Source organism: Girardinichthys multiradiatus, chromosome 1 (assembly GCF_021462225.1).
Source record: "Girardinichthys multiradiatus isolate DD_20200921_A chromosome 1, DD_fGirMul_XY1, whole genome shotgun sequence".
Classification (NCBI taxonomy): domain Eukaryota; kingdom Metazoa; phylum Chordata; class Actinopteri; order Cyprinodontiformes; family Goodeidae; genus Girardinichthys; species Girardinichthys multiradiatus.
In genome coordinates, this window is record NC_061794.1 from 4,962,203 (window position 1) to 4,986,618 (window position 24,416).

At 40.0% G+C, this 24,416-nt stretch overlaps 1 protein-coding gene across 2 annotated transcripts; it reads right to left on the minus strand.

Moving 5' to 3' along the window:
* Positions 1 to 1,147: 1,147 nt before the first annotated feature.
* Positions 1,148 to 23,418, minus strand: tbc1d22b (TBC1 domain family, member 22B). 2 transcript variants are annotated; one of them, XM_047374769.1, is made up of 14 exons: positions 23,052 to 23,418; positions 18,601 to 18,657; positions 17,650 to 17,842; positions 17,383 to 17,545; positions 16,275 to 16,442; positions 15,820 to 15,890; positions 15,478 to 15,606; positions 15,306 to 15,371; positions 14,020 to 14,134; positions 13,158 to 13,264; positions 13,005 to 13,080; positions 12,784 to 12,911; positions 9,350 to 9,445; positions 1,148 to 3,994 (listed from the first exon to the last, which is right to left on the minus strand). In XM_047374769.1, exons 1-14 carry the CDS (start codon positions 23,105 to 23,107, stop codon positions 3,866 to 3,868), a joined length of 1,554 nt encoding a protein of 517 aa, XP_047230725.1. In that variant the 5' UTR covers positions 23,108 to 23,418; the 3' UTR covers positions 1,148 to 3,865. The 2 variants fall into 2 exon arrangements, with proteins under 2 accessions (XP_047230725.1, XP_047230732.1); XM_047374776.1 differs by lacking the exon at positions 18,601 to 18,657 and having other exon boundaries at positions 23,052 to 23,415.
* Between the last annotated feature and the right edge of the window lie 998 nt (positions 23,419 to 24,416).

The window sequence follows — 24,416 nt, forward strand, 5'->3', positions numbered from 1 at the left end:
ACGTTAAAAACACAACACAGAATAAATTATTAGCTGAGCAGCTAGTCTGCTAGCACTTAGCTGAGTTTTTCGACACAACCAAAAGCAAACGTCATGAAATAAACATTATTCACATTAGTTCATCCTGACTAATTTCTCTGTCCAAACACTATGTCTTATGTGAACTGATTTTGGAGAAAGAGTTCCGAAGGTTGCTGGTTTTGGGTAGCGAAGTTGTCCTGATCAGTCCCATTGTCTTCTTTCACGCAGGGGAAAAGCGCTTCAATTAGGGACCGGGGCTTTCTGGTTGCTCGCCTAATTCATTCTCTTTTTTGTATGGATGCTGGATTATGTGAGCAGCAGATCAATGCTTAACTTGTAGTTGTTATAAATTCAATTTTTCGAAGGTAGTGGCCATAGGGTCCCCCGCGACTTTAAAGGCCTTCAGCCAAAAGAAAAAGTACCTATAAAAGTACCGAATTTGGTACTTTTATAGTACTTTATAGTACAGTGCTGCCCATTATTTTACAACTCTGACCAGAACCCCTGTCTTTGGCAGAGAAAAGCCATCCCACAGCATGATGTTTTTCTGTCAACAGATTTCCCCACCATAGCTGGGGATCTGTGCAGCTCTGTGAGATGTTCAAACTTTGGATGTTTTTTTAAAGCATAACCCTGCCTTTACCTTCTCCACAACTTTCTGCTTGACCTGTCTGCTGTGATCTTTGGTCTTCATGATGCTGTTCTCCTGCAAACCTTTGAGGCTTTCACAGAACAGCTACATTAATCATTATTAAAGAGATTAAATGACAAACAGTTTGACTTCACTTACTAATCAGGTGTCTTCAGGAGGGAATACATTGCACTGGATTTTACCTACAGGTGTCAGTGTAATGAGGGCTGAATATATATGCATTTCACATTTGTCATTAACATTTTTAAACTGTTTAATTTTTCTTCCACCTCACGTTTATGCATGATTTTGTGTTAGTTTATCACATACAATCCGTATAAAACACACTGTAATGTGTGGCTTTAATGTTACAAAAAAAGCATATGAATACATTTTGAAGGCACAATAATTAATCATTGATTCCTAAAGTTTTGATAAAAACATTTGTCAAAAAAGACAGAAAAACTTCTTCAAACACACAAACAGATGCTGGAATGAATAATCGCAATTAGTTTAATATAAACAAAAGGAATGAAAATACAGCAGAAACTGTAATAATTTATTCATTTAAGGCTAAAGCCGAAGAGCTTTAAAACATTTTGCCTTGGCCCAAAAGATATTTGGCTTTTTGTTGAATCCACATTAACGCTTCATAGGCAATTCAACACCCCTATTTAACATGTAGTTCTTTACATCACATCTTTAAAAACAAATGACCTTGAAATAAGTCAGTGTGGATCGAACAATACCATCATGGTAGTGACACAATCAGTGGACTCCCCTGAATGGAGGAATGAATGTGGTTTTAAGGCTACAGGTAAACTGTAACGCTCACAAAACATTCTTGATAATGAATAACATCAATATTAAACACAATAGCTGTACCATTATTAGACTAAGACACAGTCAGATCATCTCCAAGGTAAAGTATGATGTGATTTAAGTACCAAAGCATTTTTAATGTCATGTCACGTCATTTCAGAAAGACTTCATTTCAAACTCATCTACTGACTGAGGTCGTTCAAGTCTACAGGTCTGCAGTCCGGCATCTAAATTCTGTCAGAATTACTTTACTTCAGACTTGTTCCAGTTCACACATGAGGATGAAAGAAATGGTCAGATGATACATGTCAAAATGGCTGTCAAATAAAACATACTGTATGCTGTGTTGTTACCACAAGGTAGATGAGTGGGGGACATAAATGTTTAAAAAACAAAATTGTATGAAACAAACTTAAAACTTAAATACAGGCATAAGTTATAGAACTTTACAGGAGTACATTGCAAATAAAACAAAGGCATCATTATGGACATAAAGCTGCTTTGGGCTGTGTTCAGTAGCAGGTTAAGACTAAATGTCTTTGAGTAGCAAAAAGACTGAACAAACACTAATTCTGTTTGACCGACTCTACAAATGACTCTTACTGGTTTGGATAAAAGTTTACCCTGCCAAAACAGGATGACGACTTGCTAGTCTTAGAGAATGCTCACTTATTTGACTATATAGCAGAAATGAAGCAAACCACACGACACAAAACAACTTTAACAGCTGAACATTATGAGTTTCAGAAACGTACCTTAAAACACTGCAGTCATTAACAGCATATGATTTTTAAAACCAAGTAGAGGGAACAATTCTGGAATCAATGTAAATTACATTTCTAAAACAAATACATACGTAGGTGTCATTATTAAAAATATGATGAAGACAAAATTGCGTGCAGACCTTATCGACATGTTGACCATCAAGGTAAATCAATGCATATTGTGGCTATATGTTGGTTGGTCCCCTGTTAGCTGGGTCTACAACTTGGAGCAAATCCCCCAAAAATTGAAAGATTTGAATTAATGTGACAGGAAAACAGAAAATGATCAAGAAAATATATAAAACACAAATCAACAGACACAGGAGTTGGTGTCTGTGACTGAGCAGTAGGAACTTCAAGCTGAAGGAAAATGGATTTTCCCCAGAAAAACTGAACTAGAATTACCATTAACAGTTAAACAGAATGAAACAGGAAGCAGAACAAGGCTCTATCTGGCAGCTGCCATATGATGATGTTGGAACGAGACAGGAATACTGTTTTCCCATTAGTAAAGTCCATGCCTCAGAATTCCAGAGGAGGTTCAAGGATTCACTGGGTTTTTGGTTCGTGTTTCCATGAGTTCCTCTTCTTGAGCTTAAAAAAAGATGTGCCGTTAATTACAAATTTATTAAGGCTATGTTTTACAAAGCAAAAACATTCAGCTGTTATGTCACATCTGTGAATGAATTCTGCCGCTACGAATTAAAACTGACTGAACACCATGCAACAGAATTGATTTCATATTAGTTTGCAGGAGTTGTAATTCTGTGGCATTATAAAGAGTTGACATATTTAGTTGTTTTCAAACTAAAATTGAGTAAAATTTACCAGATTTTAGGGTAATTCATAACCACTAATTAGGGGCATATGGTGAAATTTAAAAGCTATCCTAAATAAAAGGTCCATTTATATATCTTTAATACAATTCTATACACTGCAGATTAAAGCTCAACCCTTTAGACATTGATTAAAGTGATTCACAGCCAGAAAGGGAAATTGGATGCAAACCAATTATTCATCTTTTACCTAAAAAACACAAAATGAACCACAGAAGCTTGTTTTACAGTGTAAATCTAGGAAGCTTATTCAGGTCACACCGAGTGCTTAAAAAGGCTGATTGTTCACAGCAGATTTGGTAGTCCTAAACAAATCAGAGAGGAGGGGGCGCTTTATTGTGCTTCCTATTTATAACAGCTCATCAGTGTCTGACTTCAAATGAGAAAAACAGTAGTTACCTGGTTCATACTGAGTTTTGTTAGAAAACAAATATAAAATAGAATCTGCAGATGCCACTAAAAGGGAGGATTTCACAAACATTCAACATCCTTTAAAATTGCAGCATGTTCTTCTGAGAGAAAACAAAAAAAAAAACTAAATACATGTGGTTTATATACTGTAACAGTCCACTGATACAGTGCAGTATGTTTACTGCATATAGTCCAGAAAATTCACTGGAGCCCTGTGGCTCCACCCCAAAATTCAAATCATGGTGATATTCTCCAAACTTCATCTTCACAGCATAGAGTTAAGTGGTTAGTTTCTCCCACTGTCAGTCTCTTCAGTGTTACCTCAGACCCAAACACTGCTCAGGTCCTCCCAGTCCCAGCAGGGTTTGATTCTTTGAGGCTTATCTCTTATAGTGGCTGGGGGCATCTGCAAACATGTACTTGAGTCTATAAGCTTCCGCCAGGAGGAGACCCACTTCTTCATTACCCCAGTGGATAGTTGGGAGATTCTGGAGGAGCATCAGGAGGCTCTGAAGAAAAAAAATCCAAATGATGTCTTTATATAAACACCACTTAATAATGTAAAATGCACTCTGTACTGCATTGTAACACTGTAATTGATCCCTGATAGAAACAGTGTGAGACTGAAGACATTTTGAATTTATTGGTGAGAGAGTGATGAACCTATGAGATGGACTGAAACAAAGTGGAAAAGTGTGCTGTTATCTGATGAGTCCACATTTGATTTCAGAAATCACGGACACTGTGTCCTCTGTACCAAAGAGGAAAAGGACCGTCAGGATTGTTATCAGTGTTAAGTTCAAAGCCAGCATCTGTGATGGTATGGGGGTGTGTTAGTGCTCATGGCATGGATAACTGGCACATCTGTGAAGGCACCATTAATGCTGAAAGGTACATGCAGGTTTTGGAGCGACAACTGATGCCATCCAACCAATGTCTTTTTCAGGGACGTCCTGCTTATTTCAGCAAGACAAAGCCAAGCTACATTCTGTATGTGTTCCAACAGCGTGGCTTCGTAGTTAAAGAGTTCTGGTACTAGACTGGCCTGCCTGTAGTCCAGACCTGTCTCCCATTGAAAATATGTGGCGCATTATGAAGCGCAAAACAGCACAACAGAGACTCCGGCCTATTGAGCCACTGAAGTTGTTCATCAAGCAAGAATGGGAAACAATAACACCTACAAAGCTTCAACATTTAGTTTCCCCAGTTCCCAAACGCTTATTGAGTTGTTAAAAGGAAAGATGATGAAACACAGAGGGAAACATGCTCCTGTTCCAGCAACTTCTTGGAACATTTTCCAAGCAACAAATTCAAAATAAGTGAATATTTGCATAAAACCAATAAAGTTGATCAGTTTGAACATTGAATATCTTGTCTTTGTAGTATATTCAATTGCATATAGGTTGAACGGGATTAGCAAATCATTATAATCTGTTTTTATTTACGTTTTACATAATGTCCCAACTTCATTGGAGTCGGGGTTGTATATCATCATCTGAATAGTCTGGTTTTTATGTTTAACTTGTTACCAGATTGTCAGATTTCTCTGCTAACAGTCATAGTAGAAAATATTAGTATAATTTTTTCACCTAAAATGTATTCAGGATGCCTTTACTTGTGGAAGGAGAAGCAGAGAGGAGAGACGCTGCTGTCTGGACTGCTGAAGCTACAGAGTTTGCCTAAAGAAGTTACAATTTTGGGATTTATGAGGAAGTTTTCATCTCAGCCATGGCGATAACGAGGACTTTAAAAGAACAGAACTGCGGACTTATGACCCAGTGAAGTTAGTTTTAAGTTGGATAGTAGTGCTCAGCAGATTAAGAGGGTTCTTCCTGCTATTTGACCTGATGCAGGCAGTCTGCTCTATGCCTGCTCCCTCCTCCTGCAGACTGTGGTTCCCTTAAGGTACGTCAATACATTTCTTAACTAAACACACTGTTTTAAAATGGTGTTATTTAGTGTGTTTTGGTGGAAAAACACACTAAATAGTGCCTCTGAACAGCTGATTTTATGTGCGATCAGCTGGTTTAAGATGTTATTAAACACAGCGTCTCGTCAATTCAGAAAGCTGATGTGTCCTTTTTTTCTTTCAGCTTTCAGGCATGGTTTATGATTTTTAAAAAGTAAAATTATATTTCCATTTGACCAGCTAGAGCAAATGTGGTTGTTAATATTATTGTAGTCGCTTTTGAGTTTTATTAACTTTTCCCTGCACTATCAGTGAAAACGTAATTTCTCCTGGTCATCATAAAGGCCAAAATTGTAACGTCTTCAGTCTTCAGGCAAACTCTGCAGCATTATCATCCAGACATCAGCGTCTCTCCTCTCTGCTTCTCTTTCCACAACCTCCTCACATCAGAACCCCTGAGCCTTATTTTATAAGTTCTGGTCGGGCTGTGGTCCAGATAATTATCCCAGTGGACATTTTTTTTACTAATTAAAATGCCAATGTTTTCTGACTTAACAGACAGAGCTCTTCGAATCATAAAAAATGATTATCTTGAAATTGGGCAAGTATTAGCAGAGTTGTGACTGATAATAAGTCAAGATAATCACAATTAATGACAATAAAAAAGCAATTAGAAATGAACTGAAAGCTATTTACAGAATAAAGGGCAGGGTTTCCTCAGATTTTTTAAAATCATGGCAGTGGGCCTATTATTTATTGGGGGGTGGGGTGGGGGGGTCATAACCCCCCTAACCTTCCCACAAATTACACCCTTGGTTCTCATTGATTAACATAGCAAGGAGTTGCAGGAGTTGCTCCACCAGTCGGAACGAAACCGAGCAGGAACGGAGGATGTGGCAATTCTTACGCCTCCCTCTACGGCTCTACGGACAACTGTAGCAGCTTCGCAGGCAGGAAGGGTTTTGGTTTTTCAAAATAAAGTAAACTTTAAGGTTTCATGATATTAAATTTTCAAACTCTCTGTGTTTAGTAGAAGTGCATAAATAAAAATAAAAATTAACATAGAAACGCAATTTATATATATACAGGGGTTGGACAATGAAACCGAAACACTTGTCATTTTAGTGTGGGAGGTTTCATGGCTAAATTGGACCAGCCTGGTAGCCAGTCTTCATTGATTGCACATTGCACCAGTAAGAGCAGAGTGTGAAGGTTCAATTAGCAGGGTAAGAGCACAGTTTTGCTCAAAATATTGAAATGCACACAACATTATGGGTGACATACCAGAGTTCAAAAGAGGACAAATTGTTGGTGCACGTCTTGGTGGCGCATCTGTGACCAAGACAGCAAGTCTTTGTGATGTATCAAGAGCCACGGTATCCAGGGTAATGTCAGCATACCACCAAGAAGGACGAACCACATCCAACAGGATTAACTGTGGACGCAAGAGGAAGCTGTCTGAAAGGGATGTTTGGGTGCTAACCCGGATTGTATCCAAAAAACATAAAACCACGGCTGCCCAAATCACGACAGAATTAAATGTGCACCTCAACTCTCCTGTTTCGTCGGTTTCAATGGTGCAAGGAGCGCAAATCTTAGGCTGTGGACAATGTGAAACATGTATTGTTCTCTGATGAGTCCACCTTTACTGTTTTCCCCACATCCGGGAGAGTTACGGTGTGGAGAAGCCCCAAAGAAGCGTACCACCCAGACTGTTGCATGCCCAGAGTGAAGCATGGGGGTGGATCAGTGATGGTTTGGGCTGCCATATCATGGCATTCCCTTGGCCCAATACTTGTGCTAGATGGGCGCGTCACTGCCAAGGACTACCGAACCATTCTTGAGGACCATGTGGATCCAATGGTTCAAACATTGTATCCTGAAGGCGGTGCTGTGTATCAGGATGACAATGCACCAATACACACAGCAAGACTGGTGAAAGATTGGTTTGATGAACATGAAAGTGAAGTTGAACATCTCCCATGGCCTGCACAGTCACCAGATCTAAATATTATTGAGCCACTTTGGGGTGTTTTGGAGGAGCGAGTCAGGAAACATTTTCCTCAACCAGTATCACGTAGTGACCTGGCCACTATCCTGCAAGAAGAATGGCTTAAAATCCCTCTGACCACTGTGCAGGACTTGTATATGTCATTCCCAAGACGTATTGACGCTGTATTGGCCGCAAAAGGAGGCCCTACACCATACTAATAAATTATTGTGGTCTAAAACCAGGTGTTTCAGTTTCATTGTCCAACCCCTGTATAAATACAGAACAGACCAAAGGTTTGGACACACCTTCTCATTCAAAGAGTTTTCTTTATTTTCATGACTATGAATATTGTAGCTTCACACTGAAGCCATCAAAACTATGAATTAACACGTGGACTTGTATACTGAACAAAAAAAGTGTGAAACAACTGAAAAAATGTCTTATATTCTTGGTTCTTCCAAGTAGCCACCTTTTGCTTTGATTACTGCTCTGCACACTCTTGGCATTCATATATATATATATATATATATATATATATATATACACACACACATATATATATATATATATATATATATATATATATATATGCCCTTTGTAAAAAAAAAGGAAACAAATTTTGCAGGTGTGGTTTTTATTTTGCCATGGCGGTGTGCCTATCTTGTATGTACAATCTGTGAAAAGTGATTAATACGCCACTAATTTATATTAAGTGAATAACAAAAATCCTTTTAACAATTCTCAAATGTAAAACAGCTGGTCTGTCAATAAAAAATAAAACAGAATGCATGCAAATCGTATTTATGTACACAGCTGATAATTAACCGCTGAGAAGTGATGACGCCAGCTGTGCAACTCGCTGACTCCTGAGGGATCAGTTTATCCTAGTTCCTACTACATGAAGAACATATATATGACATTCTTGCATATACAATAATAGAAAAATTATTGTTATTTAGTTTATGTTTTAATTTAGTTTAATTTCTTTTAGCCGTTTCACGCAGGTTACTTTACTGAGACAATGTCACACAGTAAGGCAGCACAGCCACTACACTGACAGCTGGATGCGGGGCTTCAGCCGCCATAGCTCCAGCTACCAGTGGGTCAGTGGAGACACAACAGGTACCGTACCGAGGAGGCGAAACCGAGTGAAGTGGAGCCACGTCGCTTAAAACGAGTCAGTGGAAAAGGGCCATATGTGGCTCTTGCGCTTCTCACACTTCAAATGGCTCTCAACAGCCTTAAACCCCATGGTGCGAAGCTTAAATGGGTTTTTGCACAGAATGCACCTAGCCTTTTATGGGTCGGCAACAGAAGTGATCCAGTGGTGAAAACGAACATCGTCCAGCCAACCAGCAATATATTTGCACTTACCCATAACAGACGCAAAAAAGCATGCTAGCACGGGTAGGTTAGCAGCAAGTTACCTGTAGCCTCAACAGTCTCGAGTCATAGTGTAATGTTCTAGGCTGGATTATTTAATAAACACGCATATCCAGACTGCTTCATGAACCATGTTTCATTACCGTCACATCACATCGGAAAACCCTGCGTTTTCCCACCGTTCTATGGCAAGCCTAGAAGGACAATCAGCATTGTTAACAATGTAAACAATACAACAGACGCAAACATGTCTGCGCTCAGCTCCAACCTTTGTTCGACAGAAAAGCACCGCGAGAACAAACTACGACTACGAGAATATACGAGATTTAAATAGTCCGGCCACAACAAAATGTAAGACCTGTGATTACTGTATTTAAGGCCAACTTATATTTTTTCCCCCATATTTAAGACATTTTTAGGTGTTAATTAAATCCTAATCGGGAAGCTGACTCATGTCAAAGAACATCCTGGAGAGGAGTCTTTTCAGAGATATAGATGGGGGAGGGTCCCTCTGAATTATTTGAAAAATCCTAATTTTTGGCATCATCATTAAATAAGATCACAGATTTATATCAGTACCTGAAAGTCAACCATGCAGAGGATTTCTCTGCGCCACTCAATAAGAAATGCAGCACACACATACAAGTGGAAGTGGGAGAAACCTTCAGCTTCAGCCTGTGAAAAAAAAACATAAAAACAACAGCTCGTTATAACACAGCCTCACCCAGGAGTTATGACTGTTCTGCTGTTTAACGATAAGATCTGTTATGATTTTTAGAGTAGATGGGCTAGGAGTCAGTATTTGGAGCCAGAAAGAGGAAGGAATTCATACAGACCAAACACAACCTTTGCTGCAACACTTAGGAGATAAATCTCAGGACGAATTATGCTCTTTAGGTGAAGATCAATTACTACAGGTCCTTCTCAAAATATTAGCATATTGTGATAAAGTTCATTATTTTCCATAATGTAATGATGAAAATTTAACATTCATATATTTTAGATTCATTGCACACTAACTGAAATATTTCAGGTCTTTTATTGTCTTAATACGGATGATTTTGGCATACAGCTCATGAAAACCCAAAATTCCTATCTCACAAAATTAGCATATTTCATCCGACCAATAAAAGAAAAGTGTTTTTAATACAAAAAACGTCAACCTTCAAATAATCATGTACAGTTATGCACTCAATACTTGGTCGGGAATCCTTTTGCAGAAATGACTGCTTCAATGCGGCGTGGCATGGAGGCAATCAGCCTGTGGCACTGCTGAGGTCTTATGGAGGCCCAGGATGCTTCGAGGATGCCTTTAGCTCATCCAGAGTGTTGGGTCTTGAGTCTCTCAACGTTCTCTTCACAATATCCCACAGATTCTCTATGGGGTTCAGGTCAGGAGAGTTGGCAGGCCAATTGAGCACAGTGATACCATGGTCAGTAAACCATTTACCAGTGGTTTTGGCACTGTGAGCAGGTGCCAGGTCGTGCTGAAAAATGAAATCTTCATCTCCATAAAGCTTTTCAGCAGATGGAAGCATGAAGTGCTCCAAAATCTCCTGATAGCTAGCTGCATTGACCCTGCCCTTGATAAAACACAGTGGACCAACACCAGCAGCTGACACGGCACCCCAGACCATCACTGACTGTGGGTACTTGACACTGGACTTCTGGCATTTTGGCATTTCCTTCTCCCCAGTCTTCCTCCAGACTCTGGCACCTTGATTTCCGAATGACATGCAGAATTTGCTTTCATCCGAAAAAAGTACTTTGGACCACTGAGCAACAGTCCAGTGCTGCTTCTCTGTAGCCCAGGTCAGGCGCTTCTGCCGCTGTTTCTGGTTCAAAAGTGGCTTGACCTGGGGAATGCGGCACCTGTAGCCCATTTCCTGCACACGCCTGTGCACGGTGGCTCTGGATGTTTCTACTCCAGACTCAGTCCACTGCTTCCGCAGGTCCCCCAAGGTCTGGAATCGGCCCTTCTCCACAATCTTCCTCAGGGTCCGGTCACCTCTTCTCGTTGTGCAGCGTTTTCTGCCACACTTTTTCCTTCCCACAAACTTCCCACTGAGGTGCCTTGATACAGCACTCTGGGAACAGCCTATTTATTCAGAAATTTCTTTCTGTGTCTTACCCTCTTGCTTGAGGGTGTCAATAGTGGCCTTCTGGACAGCAGTCAGGTCGGCAGTCTTACCCATGATTGGGGTTTTGAGTGATGAACCAGGCTGGGAGTTTTAAAGGCCTCAGGAATCTTTTGCAGGTGTTTAGAGTTAACTCGTTGATTCAGATGATTAGGTTCATAGCTCGTTTAGAGACCCTTTTAATGATATGCTAATTTTGTGAGATAGGAATTTTGGGTTTTCATGAGCTGTATGCCAAAATCATCCGTATTAAGACAATAAAAGACCTGAAATATTTCAGTTAGTGTGCAATGAATCTAAAATATATGAATGTTAAATTCTCATCATGACATTATGGAAAATAATGAACTTTATCACAATATGCTAATATTTTGAGAAGGACCTGTATATACTAATGTCTGTCAGACTGTATCAAATATTAGTTTAGGAAAAATTACATTTCTCAAATAAAATGTTTTAATTTCACTCTGAATATCATTGGATTTGGTTTAAGGAATCCAGGGCAAAGTGAGACTCGGGATGGACTGCATTCAGCAGCACCATGGGCTACGTATCATGGCATGTTAACTTTGAGTAAAAACACCAACGTTTAATAGATTAACACAAGATTTACAAATAAAAAAAGATCTAATAATTTTTATACGTAACAGTTAGCTGTAGTTCTAGAACAAGGTTATTTCAATGAGAGTGAGTGATAGGAGGAGCTCCTTAGGTTCCCCGCCATGACTGTGCTTTTTGCTGCAAGTTCAGGTAAATCGTAAGATCCCTTTTTCAGCCAGCTGACCAATCAAATCACTCATGACCAAAATTAGTGCCAGGTAAGAATGAGGTCTATACTTATATGAACTAGGTTTTCCCACTCAGAACCAAAACAGTTTGAAACATAAAAACTGAACGTTTAGTTCAGAGGGTTTTACTACTCCGTTCGTTGTGTTCATTCACAATACAAGGCAAATCTTAGGAGTTTCCCCTTTTAGTCAATTTATCTCTCAGGAACCACAATCATACAAGAACTGATCTGGTATTTGGGTAAAAAAAAGACTTTCTTTTTAGTCCCTTTCTTCTTTTTTCTCTTTCAGTAGAAGATGTTTGGAGCAGCAAATCGCCACCCTCTAAAGGCTGTAGTGAAAGTTTTAGCTCTAAGTAGAAAGCTGTGGTTCAGCTCAGTTTGCTTATCTCCAAGCTGCAAGAGCTTCCACTCACTGGGGCAGAGAGCTATGCCAAGACCTTTCATTTCTTGTTGTTACAATTTGTCTAAAGGAAAGGAAAAAAATCTAACAATCTGTCTCCATCTGTTTTTAATATGACATCAAGAGCAAGAAGAGTTTTGTGAGCTGATAGGAGACTATTTGCCAGATCATTTTCAGGTGGATTCCATAATTTCTTTCCAGTTTTTTAATCTCCTACCATCACCAGATCAATGATCAGCATGCAGGAGCATCTCTCAGGCAAGGACACACACATTTCAGTTTCATAAAAACACAATTGCAATATACTCAGTTTTAGAACAGAAGTGGCAGATCTAACACTTTTTTCCCCATCTCTGTATGTTCTAGATAAACCTTTTATTTGGGACTGTCTGGCCTGCCTGTTACTGATGTGACCGTGATCAAACTCACCTACCTGGGAAGCCTGGATTAGTTCCTTACCTTGTGAACAAGTTTGGCTGAGTGTTATTTAAATAAACTGCTTTGAAGCAGGGAAACAGGTAGGTAGAGCATGATGAACACATTCATCACTACTAACACTAATTTAATGTTGTGCATCAGCAAGGTGGGGAATACTGAGAGGGAGACCAGTCACCAAAACTGGCTCTAAAGAAAAACTATCTGCCACCCATCAGAAAAGCCAAATATTTGAAGGGGTTAAGATGACCTGGTAGGTGTCCCAAAGACGAATAGTACAACGAAGTGGCAACTCCCTCATCAGGAGGTTGTTCATCCATCGGAAAGCAAACTGCAGGTACTCCACCTCATATTTCTTGAAATGATTGTGAATATCCACTGAAGACAAAACACACAGATATTTTTTTCATTATTTCTCATGTTTTCTGTTGGAATGATCAGTGCACTCCTCTAGTTCATTCATCTCCTCACCATCTATTCGGCTGACCAGCTCCTCTAACGCTTTCACCTTGTTCTGGATTCCAGGCTGGGCAAAGGTGTAGTTGTCCTGAAAGGAAAGCCATTTAATTTAACAGGAACATAGACAGTTTAACTACACACTAAGATCCAAGCATGTAGCCTCACCTGTATGCCATCGAGCAGTTTGCTCATGCACCAGAAGCTGTCAGCCTCAATGTTTCTTTGGGTCTCCAGAGGCAGAGCTGCCACATCAAAGTTCTCCACATCTTCCGCTAAAAATTGAAAAAAGATTTTCTTAAACCAACATCTCAACTGAAAATCTTTTAAATTAAATGCAGAGAGGAAAAGTATTATTTGTGGTCTTGTAGCCACATCGTAAAGCAATGGGCTGATTTATAGCTTGTTTGACTCTGACTGGTGACCAGCCATTCAGAATCTCAGATGTCTGACCCTTTTCTGATCAGTGAACATACCACACTCCCACAGAGTCAGGTGTACTGTGAGCAGCGTTAGAGGTTTCAGAGTCGAGCGTACAGATTTCCTACATTTCTGTTGACAAATTCCTACATTTCCCAAATATTTTGCCATGGTGTCATGGAAAGGGGAGGCAGAGCCAATTTACCTTGTAGCTTTGGAAAAACAAAAAGAAAAGAAGATAGTATATAAGGCCACCAAAGTAGGGACGAAGCAGGTGAATACACCTGTCAACGCAAAAAGTGGCAGTTATGTAGTGTGTCCTCGTGACTAGTTGTTCAGAGAAGTGTGTTACATATAAACTAGTTTGATGTGGAGACTTTTTCCCATCAAGCAGTTTATTGTGTGACACCGGTTGTAAAAATTGAGCTTTGAGTTCGCCTGGAGCACGCGCGGACGTCCCTGGAGGTGAGTACGGCCGACTCTGTGGGAGTCTTTGGGGTGGAAGATGTTGTTAGCTGATTTCAGTATCAGTGGGTTTTCTAAAATGAAGTCAGATAAAAAACACAGATGTAAAAACCTACTTAAAAGCTTTATGCATGAATGAACTTACTGACAAACTCAGACAAGAAGACAACAAAAAAGGGTGTGACCAGATCATTAATGCCCTGGACGTAACCGCTGGCTGGATGACGGATGGCCCAGATAAAAAGAATCCGCTCAAATACCTGAAAACAAAATGAAAGCAACCAAAGTGTCAGTTTTAATGGCGGAAACTGTTCATTTCAATAAAAACAGTTCACACTGAATATGGTGAAAGAAAGAAGGAACAACATGCAATGCTTAACAAATCTCTCTGTTGTTGCAGTTTTATTGTATGTTCTCAGATATGAGTTTGTTGCATTCAGTGCTGCCACCTCCTTAACATTCAACCTAACCCCACCTATTGGAAGAGTAACATTTCAACTTATCATCTGTAGATTTCCTGCAAATCTCAACACAGCTCTTTCTGTTTTTTAAAAGCCACATTCAATCACTAAACCACAATTAAGGAACAAGCTGAGCTGAGTCAAGCTTTGTCTCAAAGAGAACTTCATCTTCTTCTCCTCAATGACTCTGCAACACAATATTTCACCAACTTCCCCCAAACTATAATCATTTCATGTTATGTATATTTATTACACACACACACACACACACACACACAGTAGTGTGTTTAAGTCACACTCTCTCGCAAAATGGGTCTCTTTATTTTCATGACTATTTACATTGTAGATTCTCACCAAAGGCAACAAACCTATGAATGAACACACATGAAAATATGTAGTAAAGAAATAGTATCTAATAAATCTAAACATTTTACTTTCTTTAAAATAGCCACCCTTTGCTCTGATTACTGCTTTGCTCTCCTAGCGATCTCATCTCCTTTTCTTGAAAGAAATTCCCAGAGGTTCATTGAGAGACGGCGAAAGGTTAATATTTCAGTCATTACAGCAAAGGGTGGCTAGTTTAAGGAATCTAAAATATAAAACACTTTTAAAGTTCTTTTACAATTTTTTGTTTCATACATAATTCCATATGTGTTCATTTACAGTTTTGATGCCTTCTGTGAGAATCTACATACAGTGTAAATGGAAGAAAATTAAATGAGGAAGTGGTTCTACAACTTTACATTAGTTTACACATTTATATATATGTGACTGCAGACTGAAGAGGTAATTCAACCATTTGATTCAGGTGTGTTGGACAAAGGAAACATCTAAAAGTAGCGGGACACTGGCACTTGAGGGCTGGCGTTTGACACCCCTACAAGAAGGCTAAGACTGAAAAACTGCAGCAGCACTGATCTAGAGCAGTATCTTCAATGCCGCTGCCCACTGTATTCATACTGCTTCTCACCTCTTGGACTGCAGGTTGCTGGAACAAAGGAATGAGTGGGTTGGTTCTTGGAATGTCAATGTGGATCTGACAGGAAGAAATAATAAAACTCAGGTAAAGGTAGATAACCACAGTGTGTCCAATTCATTTAAAGCTATACGGCTTTCAGATTATGCACAGATGACAATATTACCTGTCTGTATGTGTCTTTATAGTGCTCGTCGGTTCTGGAGTGGTAATATTGCTCTATAAACCCAAAATATTCTTCTCTCTTTCTTTTCAGAACTAGCTCTCTGCGCTCCTTGTTGGCTGGCAGGTATCCCTAAGAAGAGCAAGAATGAGAAGCGAAAACACAGAAGAGCAACTTTCCTTTCTGGGGAACAGAACAAGCTGGCCCACTGAGATTAGAGCAAAGAGAAGATAAGAGCTGTGACACCAAATGAACATTACTTGATAAACAGAATAAAAAAAACAGCTTTTCTTATTGAGTTGTGAGTTATGTGCTGTTTCAAAAATGAAAGGTCATGACCCTTACAGACAGAAGTCTCCATGTGATTGGCCGGACTTCTCTTGGTATTCCTGACCAGCTATGTTTCCGGAGTTCTTCTGTGACAGGGAAAAGCAAAACAGGCCTATGAGATCAACACTCAGTTTTACTTCATGTACAGAGAGCAATTCAAGCCGGCAGTAAGTCAGAGTGAAGGGTTAGCGCTACTCCATAGGTAGACTGAATAATATTCTTTTTGCTCTGGAATAATCTTAACAAGTTTAAAGGCTTATTAAACTTTTCCACCCTAAGGATGGACGATGTGTAGATCATTCTGTAAGGGAACTGTTACCTTCCAGCCTGATTCAGTTTTATGGTCTAAATGGGGAGGAGACAGACCAGACCTCAGTGTTGTACTGAGGTTGGACACAGCGGTATTCTGGGAGCTGCTGGGAGGCCATTTACCAAATGTATGTGGAGTTATTTTTCCACTTCCACAGTACCTAGATCAGTGTTGGGACTAGCCAGCAGCTGCTTGAATTTATCCAGCCGGTTTTTCTCCCGCACCGTCATGGGTGGAGCCCCTGAAGCATTCTGATCTGAGATACGAGCCACCAGCGGGATGATGGGACGAACAGGGAGAGATTGCTGCTTCTGCAGTGAGGCGCGAACTGAAGAAAAGGAACCAAGAAAAAAATTAAAATAGAATATCCATCAAAAGTTATTGAAATGTTCTCCAGATAACAGAACCTATGTCATGATAACAGCACACAGTAACTGGACAACCACTGTTTCGTTTGCCTATGTTGTGCCATGGCTTTGGCAGATTAAATAAGATGGAAGGACTGATTAGAAACAGAGTGAATATTCAGCATCCAGGTGACTTTTGAACAGAGGTCCAGGTGTTCTGTGAGTCACACAGATCTATTCATGCGACAGATGCTCCTCAATATGAAACTGTACACAGCCTGTGCATTATTAAAGATGTGCATCCAGGTTACAATACTACTACACTACTGTGCAAAAGTTTCCAACCATCTAATCTTTAAAAAGCCTTTAGACAGTACTACATACAGTACCTTGGAAAAGTATTGAATGTATTTTATTGCATCCATACAACAAAATGCTGCAACCAGTTATATGTGTGTTCAGGCTCTAATCTTTGAGTAGCTCCGTTGATTTTGTGACATATTGTCATCATGTTTTATATTGGTTGTGGTTTATCTACACACACCAACCACTGAAAAAAGTAAAACAAAATATATATATTGTAATTAATACACACATACATATATATATATATATATATACACACACACGTTTGGGATATTCCCATTTCTTTCCACTGAAAATTTGGGATAATCAACAGAAGAACAGAAGTAAAACAAAAACTTCTTAATGACCTCCAGCATTTAGTGGTTTTCTTAGTGGAGTGGGAACTTGTCCTGTTGGGCGTATGTTTAAGGTCTGATATAATCCCTATAGCTCTACCTGCAGTGTTAAGTCCTTCCTAACCAATAAAGTCCTAAAGTCAATAATTAGCTTTCGTATGAATCACCTCTCAGGAACTCTTCGATCAGAACCAACTGCTGTAGGATATTTACAACATACCTGAGGAGGTGCTGATGTCTGCGTCACTACTCGACTTTACAAACTTGCCATTGACACCCTCACACTCTGAGCCATCATCCACGGGGTTGTGACCGTCGTTTCTGGGTGGAGTCAGTATGTGCGGCAACACGTGTTCTGTTTCACCTGTCTCATGCTGTAGTTTCTAAGCGAACACAGAAATAAACAAAACACACCTGTAAGAGGATTGTGTAGTCTTTTAAAGTAGCCTGCAGTTTTTCAGTGATAAACACGCTGTCTTTTAGCTACCTGGCTGTGCACAGATAAGGTCGAGTCCTGGCCTGAAGGCATAAAAGACATTGGGAAGGGGGTCCCACAGAAATTGTCATCCTCCTCGTCATCGATGTCCCAAGCATCATTTGTGCTGCAAGCAAACTCGTGGAAGCTGCAAGCCTTTTTAGACTTAAGGTTATTGAATTTGGGCTTTGGGTCTTTTGGGTACCTGCAGATTGAGAAAATTCACAAAGAGGACAGGAAAGAAAATGTAAGACCTGACAGATCACACAGGTGGATAATAGACTGGCTTTTAATTGACACCAAATTTTGAAATAATGTTTGAGATGCACCAAATGATCAGCTGGTGAGCGGAATCAAACCATTATTGGCTTTACCAGCTCTGATCGGTGATCAGCTGATCTGTTAAACACAACCAGGTCACGTTCCCAACATTTTTCACTGTTAAGGTTGTTACTGAGGGAATAAGACTAAAAGTTAGCTATTTTCAGTACCACTGAGGTGTTTAACAACAAAGTTATTGATTGTTAAGAAGGGTTTGAATACATTTCGCATTGTCACTTTATAATAAAATGTAAATAAAACAAATCAATTATTTTTCAAAGTTGGTGCTCCTTTTAGCTCGTTCTTTTGAGATACCAGTCTCATGTCCAAACAAAAACATATTTATTATTAAATGAAAGGCATTTGAAATGTAAATCTGGCAGGAGTATGAATAGGTTTTGACCACAAAATTCATATCGGTGCATCTCAAAATAATTTAACAAAAAAACAAAAACATAAAATACTGGTTTCAATACGTAAAACAAGAGCATTCAGCAGTTAATGGGTCACAGTTGCACAGCAATGGTCCATGCAGTTCCAACACATACTCAAAACATGGAGCAACTGCAAGGACTGGTTGACATGACAAATATTATGCATCCATGTGCCATGCAGCAGCCCAGTCGTACATTCAGCACTTACGTGCGTCGCAAACGGGGATCAAGAGGTGGATGCTGTGCTCCATAAACTGGTTGCACACTGTGGATGATAGTGTACAGTGCAGTGTTGAAAAAACACGTGTAGCTCCTCAGTTTAACACAAAGCTAATCTGAGACGTGTTCAGATCCAGTGTTTAATGATTGCTCAGGAGAATGCTGGGGACAGCACAGACTGTCCTTCTAGGTGTTTTCTTCCCTAAACACATACTTCCTCTGTCAGCAAGGTTTTATTTCCCTTTAGAAATAGCTGATTTATAACCCAACTTGTTCTACATATTATCAAGTCTAGACATACTACAATAAAGCATTTTAAAGCATTTAATAAGCATCTTCCCACTAATTTGAGAACAAGCTAATCAGAAAGTGACCAACATTTTAGGGGCAAAATAAACTGTTTTATTTTCTTAAATAAATTCTTATAAACATCTGAAACAGCCTACATGGTTCTGTTTCATTCCATTTTTCTATTGAATAAGTGACAATATGCTGTTGACGCTTGAGACGTTCCCATGAAGGAATGCGTTATTAGGAATCTGTCACATCAGTGTTAGATTACAGACAGCAACAACGCCAGCAGCAAGCATTGTGTAAAGTAATGAGCCTTACTGTGTCTCCACACAGATGACCGCTTAGTTTCTGCCTTTTAGTCAGATTGTGGTTCTGCAGCAAACAGAACTAGCGGACAGCTTGCAGGGCTCCCATGTTGTTCACCTCCCTGTGGTGGCCAGTATGTTTAGCAGACAGGAGAAACTTCAAGCTCAGCTTTTATTTGCCTCCCATCTCTCTGGCAACCCGAAGCAAGGTGGGAAGAGTACAGTTCCTGTTTTTCCTCAAAGCAACAGGGTCTTGAAAAAACTCTTCATAACCATTTTACTTTTTCACATAATGATGAACAAAAATGTTTGCATGTATTTTAAGGTTTTATATGTTAGACCAACACAAAGTTGTGCACAATAGAGGCCCTTCTTTCACACTATGTTTCGTGTCTGTCCATGCCTCAATTCAAACTGGATGCGTTTTAGGATCCGTTCATGCATCTGACGTCAGCAGAGGCATCTGGACTCGCAAAATCACGGGTTCACGGAAAGTCAAGAGTTCACGCGGTAACAGCCGTGAATATAAAGAGCTGCAAGTAAACAAAAGACCTCGTGTCACCAGTTTTGATGTAATGTTTACACTGCGATGTGATTGAGGATCTCTTATTTTTATATGTACCGAATGCTGCGACTTCCTGTGTGGCTGGGATACTTGGTTCCGTGTCCATGCAAAGCTTACATTTTACAACAGCGTACCCAGTGTCACACAGTAAACTGCTCGGCGGGAAAAAGTCTCCACATCAAACACAGCTGACATGTGACACATGTGACACAATGATCCGAGCAACCAGTCGCAAGAATGCGCAGTGTCACTGCCACTATGTGCGCTGCACTGACAGGTGTATCCCCTTCTTCATTCCTTGTCTGGTTTATTGGCCTTATATATACCACCTTCTTTTCTTTTGTTTTTTTCAAAGCTACACAGAAAATAAGCTTTGCCTCCCCATCCCATGATGCTACAGAAATGTAGGAAATTGATACACTCGACTATGAAACCTCTAACATCCGTGTACAGTGCCCACAGCCATGTAGGAGCCTTTACTCTGACCCCCTAAATAATCTCCTACATTGCATTTAGAAGTCACCTAATTAGTGAACAGGGTCGAACTGTGAGTAATATAAATGAAGTTGTTTTGTGATGGCCTCTGAGGTTTGTTAGAGAGAATCCGATAACAAAACGTATCATGAAGACCAAGGAACACATTAGACAGGTCAGGGAGAAAGTTGTGGACAAGTCTAAAGCAGGGTAAAGTTCTAAAAAATTTCCCAAGTTATTAACATCTCATAGAACACTGTTGAATCTATCTGAAAATGGAAAGAACATGCCTCAACTGCAAACCTAGCAAAATAGGATTGTTCCCCTGAACTGAGAGGCTGGGCAGCAGAGATCTACAGTTCAGAGGAGAGCATCCATTAGTCATGCACTTCATAGAAGCCTTATTGCAAGAAGATATATATAAAACACAGTCATCTCTTACTGCAAAAGCTAGAAGCAACAAAAAATAGAACAAAAATCAAAAATCCAACTCGTTTGAAAATTCTGCTCAAACTATGGCCATGAAAGACTGAGTTAATTGCTGGCATTTGTAATGAAATAATTAACAGAAAACCGTGTGAGTGAGAACTGGAACTGCTGTTTATCTGGCAGTGTCAGAGTCTCTTGTTTACAACAGTCACACATGTTTTATCAGCAGCAGCTCAAGGCCAGGGAGCTTGAATAACCTCTCCTCTCTTCCTGTTCAAACATCTGTTTGTGTTTGGGGTTTCCAGCCGTCCACCCTCAGCAGTCTGATCCGTGTGTGTGACAAAGACAGCCACGCCCTCTCCTCAGAGGTCCTCTCCTCTCAAGTTTCCCCAAACAGACCAGGTTGTTTTCTTTCTGCCGCACCCTCTGACAGTTATAGACCAAAACATCAGCTTGTCAGTCATAAAACCAAGCAGCTCAAAGTAGATGAACACAAACGCAGAGGTCACGTCTTATTGATGAGGTCCAATAAGTTCTGATTTCTACATGTGCCGAAAGCCCACAGGGTAAAGATATAGCAGCCGTTGGTTATTAAAAACCAGCACCATAACGGGTGCCTGTAAGGTTGGGACATGCTCAGTTGCAGGTCATATTTTGGTTCTAATATTATTATTAGGCTTATATTTGTTGGCTGAGATGGCAAATGAGCAACATATGCAGCAACAAACTTTACACACAACACACCAAGATAAAAGGTGTCGTGTTTTGGCTTTTAGTAACAACTTGTTGGTATGCATGAACTGCAGTGGCATTCTGTTGATATAACCTTGTTACCAGTTTATCATATTTGCACAAATATTTAACAAACAAATGTAAGAATTAGCCCTACTACTGCTAACATAATGCAACATGACTGACTATTAATGTAATAAGTATAATGCTTATTACAGTATTCGTTTATTCTATTTTCTCAGTCATCCAGGAGGTGACAATCCTGGGTGCTTATAAAGAAAGCAACTGGAGAAGAAGAAACAAGAAAGAAGAAATTAAGTTGCCTTCTATCTAAACACTTTCTTTCTCATGTACAGATGGGATCAAATTTTTCTTATCATTGGCAAATTTAGATTTAAATTATCATTTAATTTGCACCAACATGGTTTTCTCACTGGAAATAAAGTTTCGGAGTAGCCCAGCTAGAGTCTGGCCAATAATCTGTGGGGTGACCTAAACATTAGGGTGATGGGAGGGAGACCTTCCAACTTCCAAGACATTGACATGGAGGCTTTGTTCAAATGTCTACAAAACAGAGATTTTTATTTCTTTTCTCAAAAATGACAACCTTTGTGCATTATCGGTCTTTTGGCAGATGAATGTGTTATTTACAATCAAAAACAAATATTGTTGCTGAATGAAAATGATTTTAAATCTAAAATCTGGGGGTATACATAGTTCTGAGCCCAACCTCAGAGTCTAAATTTCATAGTGGCTGTCAAGTGCCTGTTGCTCAAGTAAACCATTATATTTGTTAACTAATTAATCTGGCTACTTTCCTGGGTAGCCAGCCAGCAAGTAGAAGGCTGTTCAATAAACATGCTTCTGCTAGCTTGCCAACTGCAGTTTTAAAACAGTGTTGGATAAAACCTCTTTAGTTTTTGCAAGCAAAAATATTTCCAAAGAACTGAATTGGTCATTTTCTGCAAGCGAAGGGAAGTGTATGAGCTTTCTTTCAGCCACCTGACAAGCAGTATGAAGCAGCATTTAGAGAGGGGCTCTAAACCATAAGAGCTCTGCAACGTATAATGGAAATTATTTGTGGTTTTGAATTAGTAACTATTAAAATCCGTGGTCAACCTTGATGGCGGGTAACCAGCCCATAGTAAAATGTTTTGATGTCCACCAATCTGCTGTGTTTGGCAGAAGAAGAAAAAAATCACTTCATAACCCTAACTAGAGGCCCGGTGAACTGTTGTCATACCTTAAAAGCCGTATAAGTGAAGTCAAAGGAAGTACATTGTGTTGCAGCTGCTGTCAGTACAGGCCGAGGAAGCATACGGCGGGCGGATGGTGACAGATGCCACCCCACTTTCACAGAAACCGCAGAGAATAGGTGATGGAGGTCAGTCCTCTTTTAGCTGACAACACGATTAAACGAACCGTCTATGAAGTTCATTTTAAAACGGCCATTAATTTACGCATTTAGTTGTCATTTCTTCAGGCAGTTACGTCAACCGTTTAATGTCAGCCAAAGCTTCTTTCTACTCATATCCAGTAGCTCTCTCATTGTGAGCCAAAAAGAACGAGTTTTTCTACCTTCAGCAACACTAAGTCAGCCCTGGAATGTAGCGCTGTTCTGAACAGAATGAGACAACCAACCTTCCGGGAACCTTAGTGTTTCTCCTCCAGAAATTGATCCTGTTGTCGGTGGCCATACTCGGATAGCACAACCCCCTTCAGTCCAGCACCGAGCCCGGCTCCGCGTACCATGAAAACGTGAAGGGAAGGGACGGCTACCGGGTTTCTCAGCGCAGCCCCGCTCAGCTCTCTCTGGTCAGCCTCGGGGAGAGTTCAAATGATCCGGAGATAAGGCTATATCTGTCGTTCTGCTGCGAGGATGAGCAAAGCGGCGCACTGGAAGCCGCCATCTTGGTGAGCAACGATCGAGGCGCGTGATTGGCGCGAGGGTTGAACAGGTGCAGTGAGGGTGGCCAATAGCAGCTGATGTTGTGCTGGGAAAAGGGATCCAGTTTTAGGGAAATCACTTTAAAGCTGCTTTTTTCATTTGTAAATACATATTGAAAATGACCAATAGATTTTCATCTTTCACAACAACAAAATTGTTGAGTAAATATTATAATATATTTCAATTAGCGAATCTTCAAAAATAATTAAATAATAATTACTGTTAATAGCACTGTTTTAAAAGTCAGAGTTCCCACTTTTTTGGAAGACTGATGAGCAAAACCTCTCTGATGGAGGCATGGGTGGTTCTAGACAGGAACCAACAGGAAGTGGTCCTGGTTCCCTGTTATAGTAAATGGCCCTCACTTGTATAGCACTTTATCAAGTACAGGGACCCTAAAGTGCTTTACACTACAATCAATAGCCCACCCATTCACACACTGACAGATTTTTCCGTGACATGCGACATTTTAGCCACAGCTATCCTGGGGCAGACTAACAGACAAAAGTGGGGCTGCCACACAATCGGCCTTCTGACCACCATCAGCAGGCAAGGCAGGTGAAGAGTCTTGCCCTAGGACATAATGACTGAGACGGATGGAGCAGGGGTTTTGAACCAGCAACCCACCAGTTACAAGACAAACACTTACCACCATCGCCACCAATATATGAAACCTGCAGCTCCAAGGGACAGGGAAATGTCAATGTGGGAGCTTCATTATATAAATGTTGTTGGTGTATACTGGTCATGAATCCTACCTGATGAACTTGGACAGATACAGGAAAATGGATGGTAAAAGATAGAATTGAATGCCTTTGACAAATAGTTTAAGTGTGATATGATAAAACACCAGACTGCTTATGTGACTTTCAGTTGTGTTAATGCCTGCGTGTCTAAAGGTTTGTTGAGATAAAGAAATATTTGACTAGCCCCCCATCCCCCACCCTCACACACCTTTATTTATTATTTAACTAAAACCATATGGCAGGTACGTCTATCAACGCCTATTTTACTGGACTGAGTCTTGAGGCATCCCTTGTTTTTCTAAATTTTTGCCT